The 11,720-nt window shown below is 33.9% G+C and overlaps 1 protein-coding gene across 1 annotated transcript in view; it reads right to left on the minus strand.

The window, feature by feature from the left end:
• The window catches only part of LOC100740571 (HIRA-interacting protein 3), an 87,658-nt gene extending 75,988 nt beyond the window's left edge, over nt 1-11,670 (minus strand). The window contains exon 1 of the mRNA XM_003485428.4: nt 10,974-11,670. Within this exon, the coding sequence (XP_003485476.1) occupies nt 10,974-11,046 (73 nt within the window). The 5' untranslated portion in view covers nt 11,047-11,670. The remainder of the gene's footprint in view (nt 1-10,973) is intronic.
• Between the last annotated feature and the right edge of the window lie 50 nt (nt 11,671-11,720).

Raw genomic sequence — 11,720 nt, forward strand, 5'->3', positions numbered from 1 at the left:
CTCTCTCTCTCTCTCTCTCTCTCTCTCTCTCTCTCTCTCTCTCTCTCTCTCTCTCTCTCTCTCTCTCTCTCTCTCTCTCTCTGTGCAAAGATATGCTCTCGGGTGAAATTTAGCAGGAACTCTATTCATCGCACCAAGACAACCATTGTTATTTCTTTTTTAGTTTTACGTGTTTTGTATCAGCTTGTCTGCTCTGCGAATCGTCGGATGGGGAATTAAGCGAATTGCTTCATAGATCAACGACACGAACCAAATAGCTAAGAGAGAAGCACTAGACAATCGACTTGCGGTTATAGACCTCGAAAATCCACCTGATATCGCCAAAGGATACTTCAGTAAATATATCCTAAATATACGTTATATTAACTAAATGTAGAAAATCTGTTCACAAAATAAACGAGACTCGTAATAGTTTCTCGTCAACTTACATCATTTCAATTCACTGCATTTTGATCTGCGCTAACAGACTGTACCAAAAACGACTGCGATCTAAAGATAAAAATAATTTCGCCTTGTTGTAACTATTTAAAAATACAAATTAAATTGCAATACTAACTACAGTATAATACTGTCAAAAACATAATATTCAGTGATATAAAAGGCTTCCTAAAATAGAGTCCACGAAAGTCTCTAATTTTTTCAACTCAAAGATATGTTCCGGAAAATTGAGTTGTAAGGTATAACCAAAAAAAGAGAAGGAATAAAAGTTTCTCTTTTGTCATTGCCACTGTTGCACCGCTGTTAATTTCATCGACCTGTGCATCCTAGTATATACATGTATACATAGTTATAACCACCTGACGACAATTCATTGTGTTAATATTCGGTTCATGGCTCGTGCTCCACTTATACACGCTTCTATTTCTCTCCAACCAATCCTCGTTTTCTACATCTTCTGTTTAAGCACTACGCAGTACACTAGACGTAGCGTTAGACGTCATAAAGACACAAGTTACCGCCAACTATGAAATTCTTTGAAGTCAACTGGAAATTTCTAACTGTATCGTTAGAAATGTTAATGGTTTTGCAACGATGAAGTTCACACCAATAGGCGTGTTTCTTTACGACCGACTTTGAACTCTTTATGAGCTTAAAGAACCACTCGCCTGTTATTTATGTTCGCAAGATTACTCAAATTTCAATACCATATACGTAAACATCGAATATGACTTTTTCAGTTTAGATTTCCAAAATATAATATAAAATTTTTTTTGAAACGTGTATTTCTGGCACGAAGAGAATATGAAAGTTTATCTTTTAGTTTATCTAGAAGAATATGGTACTTTGTCTTTTTATCTTTCCTAGAATCCACTTTCAATGAAATGCATACCTATATTCGACTTATAGTGCTTTTTAACATAAACATAAATTTTACATTCGAGGGTCAAGAAAGATTTTGACGTAGTATTTCACATCCCTTTTTTATATTTATTATACCGCGAGAAAAAATCTCGTCGTGAAATATAAATTTCTCTCGTTATCCACATATTTATCTATCCTACATGTTAATAGAAAATTTTAAATTTCATCTAACCACGATTTAAGCGAAAATTTCGAAATCATTTCACCCAGTCATGTTAATTTACATTGCAATTAACGCGTAACTCGTTTCAAAAAGTTCAAATTAAAATACAGCTACTAAATATATCATAACGAGAGGCACTAATCTTAAATGATATTTCCCAAGCACTTCATTTAAATTTACACAAACTGATTCATAATGACGATAAATTAGAATGTTATGAAATACACGACTAATTTATTTGATATCCTAGTATACTTTGTCTTCATTAAAACATCCTGTGAAATTTGAATCGGTTATCTGTAGCACGATTACGTGCTTGTACGTGTAAAAAGCAACTTTGTACTCGAGTTGAAATAAGAAACCGAATTTCCCTCTAACGAAACTCAAACTTCTCCTATTTCAACTTCGCAACTAATCTTTGTTTTTTCAACTTTTCTGTTTTTATCAAAAAATTAAAGTTGCCAAATATCAAAAACCACGATCCTGTAGGAAATCTCTAACGCCCGAGCCTATCCATATAAACCATTAATTTCGAGCTATAAACTCAAAATGTTTTCAAAACACGAGAGCACACGAACGTTTCCTGCTTCACGATCGAATTCCATGCTAATTGTCAACGAGCTTAGAATTAATGACAAGAATAAAGCTCTTTTACTCTAAACGAATTAACGCAATTTCTGAACAATGTTATTACACGAGATGTTAATTTGACAAGCATACAGATAGATAAAATAGCAATCCTCTAGATTTTATACAATTGGCTATTATAGGCATTTTAGTCTACTTTAAACTCTGACCTCCTTCAAGAGGTATCAACTAACGTGCTTGAAAAGAAGTTCCTTTCAAATACATATGTAAATACTATAAAAAATATAATACTCTAGTATCTATATTTTTCTCATTCCGTTTTCTCGAAAACAGAATTTTATTCCATATTTTCAATTTAATTTTTTAGCAAGACTTGTCTTTATCTCGATAGTACTATTAAATAACAGACAATTAAATACATACACATACGTATGTATTTTCTGGTGCAAGTAATTGCTCAATTTAACCCCTTTGTACCTGCAAGGTTCATCTATCCTTTTATCTTATTAGATAAGCGTGTCTCTAACGCTATTAGTTTACTTCTACCTGAAGATGTAATTAATACATACAAAGAATATTACATTGCTACTACGCAACTTCAACGATACCATGTCTAATATCATATGCACTACAACGCCCCGAGCATTACAAATTTACCTGAAATAACCGAACAAAGTTAGTTACAACTTTTTTCTGGTTGCTGACGCTGTTACCATGCCCGCTCGCATGAATCCAGTTAAACGACGTTATTGTCGGATTCATAAACATAGCGGCGTATCTTAGGGATGTCGTAAAGGAGGTCAAGCTTCGCACGCGAACTGCGCGAGATATGTAGTTCCATATGAATCGCTCGCAAATATATAACCTTTTGCCATAAAATAAGTTTTCAACTATATGTATCTCTACCTAAGATAAATGAGTTTAGGTTCTTGGAAGGAAGTATTAAAACTAGTGTACTACAATATCAGCAAAATGGCAAAGCTAAGTAAGTATGAAAACAAGCTGCGTTCTTATCTGTCACATTGTCGAAATGAGAATCGAAACGAACGCTGTTGCTTGTCATTAGGTCGATTCAGGTAATTATTCAAAAAGGTTGAATGTCCGTGGCTGCGAGCACTAGACTAGCGCATCGATCGAATGGAGAGCCGGTTAATCGATGCTCCGCGTGTCGCGCTCGAATCAATGCGGCCTTGAGTTAATTGAACTCGTGGGTGTATCACGATCGATTGATTTCGAAGAACTCCGTAATACGAAACTTATTTGTATAATCTTACATAGAGAATACATGACAGTTGTCACAAAAAAGCACACGACCGATGCATCGTGTAACGGAGGAGATCGGTAGAACAAATAGCGATTTTTCTCAACACCACAAGACATCTTACCGATTAATTTGTAAGTTTATGTATATCTGCACTCATAAGTTAATCATTTTAAATGTACGCTATTATTTGTCCCGTGTAAACATTATACATATATGTAGATACTCCGAAAACAAGCATATGTTAAAACTAAAGATTTAGAGGGATTAGTGTGAAGTACACCATTGAATCTCTTCAAATCCACACCACAGATTGGAGAAACTTAATGGAATTGTTCCCTTTATTTCACAAATTATATGTACATACATACATACGTATATGGTCTAACCCGAAAGCCTTTTCCAACTTACATGTAAGTTCCTGCAGTTGATACTACATTCTACAGTCAGAGCACTATGTAATTTCGTAGTTCGTGTTCGTTTCCAAACTATTTTCTGCGCTGATTCATTCAATCGAGCCGAAAGAACGCATGCTCGGTGACCGCACGTGCTTAGTAGGAATTTATTATGCGAATATAATTTACATGACTGTGATTATACGATCGATTGTAACCCTCGTTAATTTTTATACGACGTAATTTTAGAAAGACTTAGAAAGAACCAAAGTTATCACGCGAACAGATCGATGAACTCTTACGGAAAACGACAAAAACACCTATTAATTTCTTCGATAAATAATAACAATAAATATTTTATATCACTTTCATTCGTTTCGGCTAAATATAAATAAAAAACTTTTGCGTTCTAGCTGGAGAGAGCGTGAAACGTAGCGGATGAATTTATTTTCGGGTTTTCCAAATAAAAAATGTCCAAACCGTCATGTTCGAAACATATAGAAACGATTTTCACGTACGTAGAGAAAATTGGACACTGCCATTTTACGCCTAAAATCGCTTTGTACGCGGAATAATCAATTTGTAAGTGTCCATGCAATAAACTCTACGGCTGGCTGATACAGTTTGGCACTTTTCCACTTAACCGCCGCGCCGCTCCACCGCTACTCACAATCAGTAGAATAAATACATTATTCGCTGCTACGTGTCGGCTTTGGCAGGCCGAAAGAAAGTCGAAACGGAACTCTGTTCTCGACAAACACGCAAAATAATTGATTGCACGAGCTTTATCTTTCGTATAACATCTACTATATTTGTATCAAATACATATGTGCGTATGTATATGTCTTTATCACCGAATTTAATTCCACGATTTTAACGTCGTTCTGATAAGACATAAAAACGTTGGTAACTGTGCATTATCGACAAGCCTTCTGAATATTTAGATTGTGTATTACAAGTGACATAACTATGCGATCTAGAGAGTAATTAAGAATTATATAACGAGTTACATTGACCCTGTAGTAAAACAGTAGATTATTCTTTAAAAACATTTTAGCACCATATGTCCCTCTTCGTATCATACGAGTATATATGTACCTTTGATATCAAAAATCCTTTTGTAGGTTACTCTCTTGTCTTGTGATGCATTCTATATAATAAAAAGAAACAATACTTTTTCCCAAGTATATTACGACACGATTCGTCGTTATCAAAAACATGTTACCACATAACCAGCGTGAATGTGGTCAAAAGAATTTCAAGCTAATATATTTCTAGATAAATTCTGCACAGATTACTGCACCAATGTGATTGCACAATAAAGAAGTACGCAGCAGTATTCGCCGAAATAACCTTTGAATTTATTGAATAACGAAAGATGCATCCGGTGGTGCACACCGTGAACAGTTGACTTTAAGGAATTTTTTCTGCTTTAAGTGCTGCGAAAAGTAGGGTTGTAACTAAGCGAAGAGTACATTGTTCCATATTGTCGTATCGTATATTATTCAGTTTATTATTTAAGAAGTTTGGTTCTCGCGTTCAACAGTAACCGATCACGGCAAAGAAAATAAATAATCGTTCCTTGATGTTGTTTGCATTTCCTCGATTCTCTGCTTAAGATCTTCCTACAAATAAAGGAGCGTAAAACAATGATTTTAAGCAAATGGAGCCAACAAACCGGAACAAACACCAAAAGAACTGAATACAAGAACTGAAGACTACTTTCCGCATTCCTACCATTTAATATGTACTGTTTTAAGTCGATGCATATGCAATATCGTATAAAATGAAATTTTAATCACATCGTTATATTTAAACCCTAATGGCACTGTTACTGAACTATTATAATAACCTAATACCTAATATGGTGGAGAATATCAACCCATGTAGTTAAGATAAATAAATTGAAATGTAAATGAAATTTTTTAATTTTCATAGAGTTTATATTTCACTTCTACAATATTATATATATGTACTTTTCTTTTGTAATATCTAGTGTTGCGTGTTTATATGATAAACCGTATATGCGATTCTGTCATCATCTTCAGGTCATACATGTCAGGTTAACTATACAAAACGGCTTGTTTTTAAACGGCCTATAGTCTAAGGATTAAAAATTTTGTTAACCCCTTGACAGCGTATATCGCAAGACCAAAATGCTGATAACAATTTTCGAATAAACAGACAATCCCTAAAGAAAATTCTTCGGTCCAAACTAGCGTAATAATTTTTAAAGATTTTTATAATTTCCTAATTGCACGTTGTTTAATGTCACGAACAAATTTAATGGAAAAAGATTATCAAGAAAACGGACGAAAAGTTGGGTTTCGCGCTGAAAAATGTAGAGCGTCTCGGATAATGCATTGGTGTTGTTTCATTTAGGCAGAAATTATATCGTTGAGACTAAGCACTGTTCACATGAATTGGTCGTTCCTTAACTTCCGATAGTGACAAAATCTTGATGAAATAGTACTAGAACATGTTTGTTAAGAAAATGTCACTACTCGCGAGTCGCTGAAGTCATACTCACCATCGAAAACACTTTCTATCAGTGGTGGAAGAAGATATTATAGAGACAAATAAAATTGTTTCGTCGTGCTTTTATTACTCACAAGATCGACGCGAATAACAAGGTAACACGATTTTCCGAAGCGAGTAATATTTATTGCCAATTTCGCGATTCTCCGATTCGTCGAACCCCGAACTTACTCACGTGATAAGGTTGGACACCTTTCTAATTCCAAATATTTGGGATCATGAAAAAATGTATTATTTATTTAAGAAACCTTGAGTTTCGTAGTATGTTACTAGATAAATAGGAACTTAGACTACCGAATAGAAATGTAACTAGGTTCCTAAAGGATAATCAAATTGCGTTAAGGTGTGTGTGTTTCAGTTTCTATGTCTGCTTCAAGTTTAAATGTGAATGAATTCTATCAATGTTAGATTATTTGTAAATTATATTGGGAGGAAATGCGTTTAATGTGACACTAATAATTCATTACTTCTATCTTAACATAGTTTGGTCGCTATATGTTGACGAAAATTATTAAATTATCTTATTATCGAATGATTATAAAATTTAGTATTTGATTGATTACCTGTTTTAATCCATCGAGGATAATCAAGCAATAAAGTGACACGTATCGAATAAATGTAATATTACAGAAATCGGAAACACAAACAAGGCACGTATCTATAATCTAAAGAGAAATAGCGTAGTGGAAGAAGAATAGTTACGTCTGGTGAGTCGAATAATTCATAAGAAGTTTCTGTTCGTGACACAAAACATGGATCTCGTTGCAAAGAAAAACTACGAAGAAATAAAAGATAAGTACATAATACATACAGTGTACGCATGCTGTACAAAACAACTTGGTCATCCATCCTCTGCATTCTGCTGATTGCCTTGATATTACTAAAATGTGCACATTATTGCTGACGTAAAAAGAAAAGTGAGCACAGCATGTATTTTTCTATGTTACAGTGAAAGTAAATTCCTCTTTCTAACGCCGAGATGGCTTTCTGCTCGAGTAATTTTTAGAATTTCACAAAAGTATGTCTCGTCTAATATTCGATACTTCATACAACTGTATCATTTAACTGTGGATTCACTTTTTATATCAAACTATATTCTCTTATTCAGATGTGTGTATACATATATCAAATATCTTATTTCAAATGTCTTTAATTAACGATTTAATTTGATGTAGTTTTAATTCTATAAAATGCATCTAAAAAAGAGTAAGATTTATGTTCGATACAAAATTCTATACTGTATCACTACTAATAAAGAAATATCTATAAAATAATTCTCCGTCTTTTATCCTTCGAATTCAATAAAAACAACACTTTCTTCTTTTGCAGAATTTATTAATATTACTCGATAAAAAGTGATCATACGCAAGTATAAATCAATAGATGGTATCGTATTACAGGAAATCTTTCATATACCATAATATCTATCTCAAAAAGTCTGTTGGAAAACGAGAATTACTCAACTTGAATAAAATTTTCATATATATGTGCCCAATATTGCCTTACCTTTGCAAAGAGGAAGAGGGTTTCACAAACATATAATTCGATCGTAGATACGTCTACCTGTAATACTTGCTTGTTTCCATAAGATGCAACGAGAAGCACGTTTATCGGTTAAAAAATATCTAAACTGCACGTTTATTTCTCTCTCTGATAGAATCTTACAAATGACAATTTTGCAGTTGATTAAAAATATATACATATATGAATATTATATCTCGTCCTTCGTAGACCAGTTTTGAACTTACGAGTAATCAAATTCTGTACGATGAAAAATTTTATTTTATAATTTTGTTTTGTCTATTATGTATTTGTTTCTCCTGTATTTGTAGATTTATATTTTTGTACTAAATGCATGAAGAAAAGGAACATATAGGAAAAGATTATACAGGAAGTGTAGAGGGTATTGATATGTATCGGACATATTTTGTACAATGGAACAATTTTAATAGGAACTTGTGATAAAAAAAATTCCCTATCCGATTTGCTCCAGATAAAATGTCAGAAGGCATGAAATTCTGCATATATGTCAAAGTAAAATTCCAATTTCGATCGATAATTCATTTAATGTTTTACTGATAATTATTTGTTATAGCGTTTCCTTTTACATATTTTTAATGACACTACCGATATAACTTTGTGCACTTGTTACGCGTTTTATCGCTTCGTAATAAAAACAAGATACGGTTTCGAAACGATATTTTTCTATTACTCAAGAAAGAAGGCAAGGAACGTGAATGACGCTGATCTTATAAATATCGTACTTCAGCGTATGAACAGATTTCGTGCTCTAGTACCCAAACGAAATGTATGATGTGACATTATATTACTGTCCGAGCCGTGCCGAGAATTTTCATTTCATTCAACCGGGAATATCCCCTTTTCGGCTTGTTGTCGGCTTCTTCCTTTTCCGTGACATGCAACATCGAGCTTTCTGAAGTAAAGCTCATAAGCCTCGAAACTCTGACTTTATCAGTATCAACGGTGTGACAGCATGTACATAGAAATCGCGAGTCAGCCTTAATGCGATGCACGAACCAAGCGTAAAGAAAAAGCAGAAGGTCGAGAACTCCGCTCGTAATTCGAGAGATCTAAGTATATACAAATGCACATACATACTAGCCTTCGTCTCACAACGTAACTGGAGGTTTTAACTTCCTCCTTGGGCAACTGGTTATATCACGTGAGAATCTTTATTCCATCAACGACGAAGGATCGAAGAAAATTCTTCTTTATGAGAATCGAGTAGAGTAGGTTTTATTTCATCGATAAGAGATATAGGTTAAAATATTGAAACTTTTTGGTGGAAAGCATTTTTAATAAGTAACTTTTCACTACGTACATTGAATAAATATAAACAATTATGTATCTATCAATAATTAGCCAGTCATATGTATCTTTCCATATTTCTACGATTGTTACTTATCTTTCTAGTAAGTCTCCTATTTTCCTTTTATAAAATATTTATCGTGACGAATTCTATTTTAAACTCAATTCCCAGAAAAACCGCAATATTTGTCCGATGACCTAATACATTGAATTTCTCAGTTTCATACGCATGTATATTTTTATTTAATGAAAAAGTATATCGAAGACAATTCGTACACTAAACTAACAATCAATTAGTAATTGATTATATGTTAATATATGTTTTATGTGCGTATGAACAAACAATTGAATATCATTTTGATCTAATTACTCTCTGGTGAGTTGTAATTAATAAGCAAATGTTCAATAGCGACAATACGTGATTGTGATTTAGTACTCTAAGAAAAAAATTCTTTTATAAGCGCTATATTTATGATGCAACTATTTATCACAAAACACGAGTTGATTAATCAATTAAAAGGTTAAATGAACGGTGCCTGAGACATTTGAAGTTCTTCTGAGTCACTACATCAACGTCAATAATATTGATGTATCATGTACATTGAAACAATTAAAAAAGAAACAAAAAGATTCAACGATTAAAACTCTCTTACAAACAAATTACGTGAAAAGAGGAATTCTGTTTGCTCGAATGCGACAAACATTGCAAACAAGTTAGGTACTTCAAATAAAAAATTACAAAACACGTTCAGTATGCAAAAGTCATAAGAAAAATTTGCGGATGTGGCAGCAAGCATTTCAGTACAGGGAGGGTATCATTTCTGAAGTATAAAAATTTCTTTTTCCACAATAAACGAGATGAATAAAATACTTACTTACGTTCTACTGATATTGCAAATTCTTAGACCGAATAATAAAAATAAAAATACCATTGAAACATGGTTCATCTGACTGTGAGATTAAAGTAGTTCTTAATTGCGAACTTCGCTCGAATGCTTGAATTGTTCTCCGGAGAATTTTGGATCGTTCGGAATACGAATGCCTCAGCGTTCACAGATCGATTTTATTACGATTTCGTTACTCACCGTATTCCTCGTGTTTCGCGACAAAAATCGCCACAACCATGATCAGTCGAAGATTAAACAACTTCGAATGACAACCAAGAATCTAGACGAGAAAACGCAATAATTCTTCGAGTCGTCTTTCGAAGGGAAAGATATCAAATACGACTCCATGCATTCTTACGAACTGGCAAGCTTGTCCTTCTGAATGAGTTTAAACAAAACGTTCTTAACCTCCAACGCGACTAGTTGTAAGTAACTTTATATCTGCTAGTACGTATTTCATTTTAGTGATATATTACATGAACATTATTTCTTCGAAAATGTATTGCTTTCATCAAATTAATTCAAAAATATCATATTACTCCCTGTATTCATTAGCTCGGAAACAAATTAGAAGCATCGAATTCCTAAAAGTAGAAAACGATTTTAAAAGCTTCTACAATAAATTATCATCAATGTAAACCGAAAAAGTCCACGAGATTCATTTATTACGATTCTCTTAGACCTTCACTAACATCTATTGAAACGTATGTTTTTCGCACAGAACTACGGTGCTCACATTAAAATTATCTTTGATTAAATTACATACTGTATTTTTATTTCTATATAGTATACGCTGCATAGCACATTTCATTGTCGGTTTAATTAAAAACTAGCATGTCCACGTAATTATGTATTTTCTCATAAGTACATATTGTGACTAATTTGAACATATTTGTCAGATATCATGTTTTAGAAAATATAAAAATAAATATTAAAAGTAGATTACTCACCGCCGTTCTTCCCGTCCTCCTTCGCTTCATCCCCTACCGGCTGGACACTTTCCTTGCTCGTATTGCACCCCATTTTCACTCGGCTCTTCCTTGTTCTCTTCCTTCCCTATATCTTTTCTCTATTCTCCAATCGCAAACGCCAACCGTTACTCGTGACACTTGCTATGTAATTCGCGATTACAATCGACTGATTGTAGGAGCTTTTCTGGTTAACATCGAGTCGTAAAATAAGGAATAGAGATTACACCAGGAGACTACACATAGGAGTTAGGAAAAAGCTACCGACACCTTGACAAGGACAAATTGGTCAGTAGGAAAGATCACAGTGTATTTTTGGAGTTTCCAAAAATTTCGTTTTTCTTCTCGTGGCTCAGAGAAGGTGAACGACACGCCGTGGACCCGGCTTATTCGCAGCAATTCGTTGAGACGAAAATACAATGAATCTTTGTGGTTGGTCAAACTGGACGTATTGTAAATTCGATCGGTTACGCAGTCTCTTCCGTTCACGAATTTAACAATCGGTTAAGAAAATATATATATGTGTATATGTATGTGTGTGCCCGCGCGTGTATGTATGTATATATATATGTATTTATATAGATTAAAACACTGTACAAAAGCTACTGCTGGCGAACACTAAACGCTAACCTAAGTGTGTATCACGAACACAAGTCCCATCGGCGTCGCGAGGCGTACTGACACTGCTGAGTGCCGAGTGCCGACGCCGACGACCCTGCCCTTGCGTCG

This window comes from Bombus impatiens, unplaced genomic scaffold, assembly GCF_000188095.3.
Source record: "Bombus impatiens unplaced genomic scaffold, BIMP_2.2 scf_0058, whole genome shotgun sequence".
In the NCBI taxonomy this organism is placed as follows: Eukaryota; Metazoa; Arthropoda; class Insecta; order Hymenoptera; family Apidae; genus Bombus; species Bombus impatiens.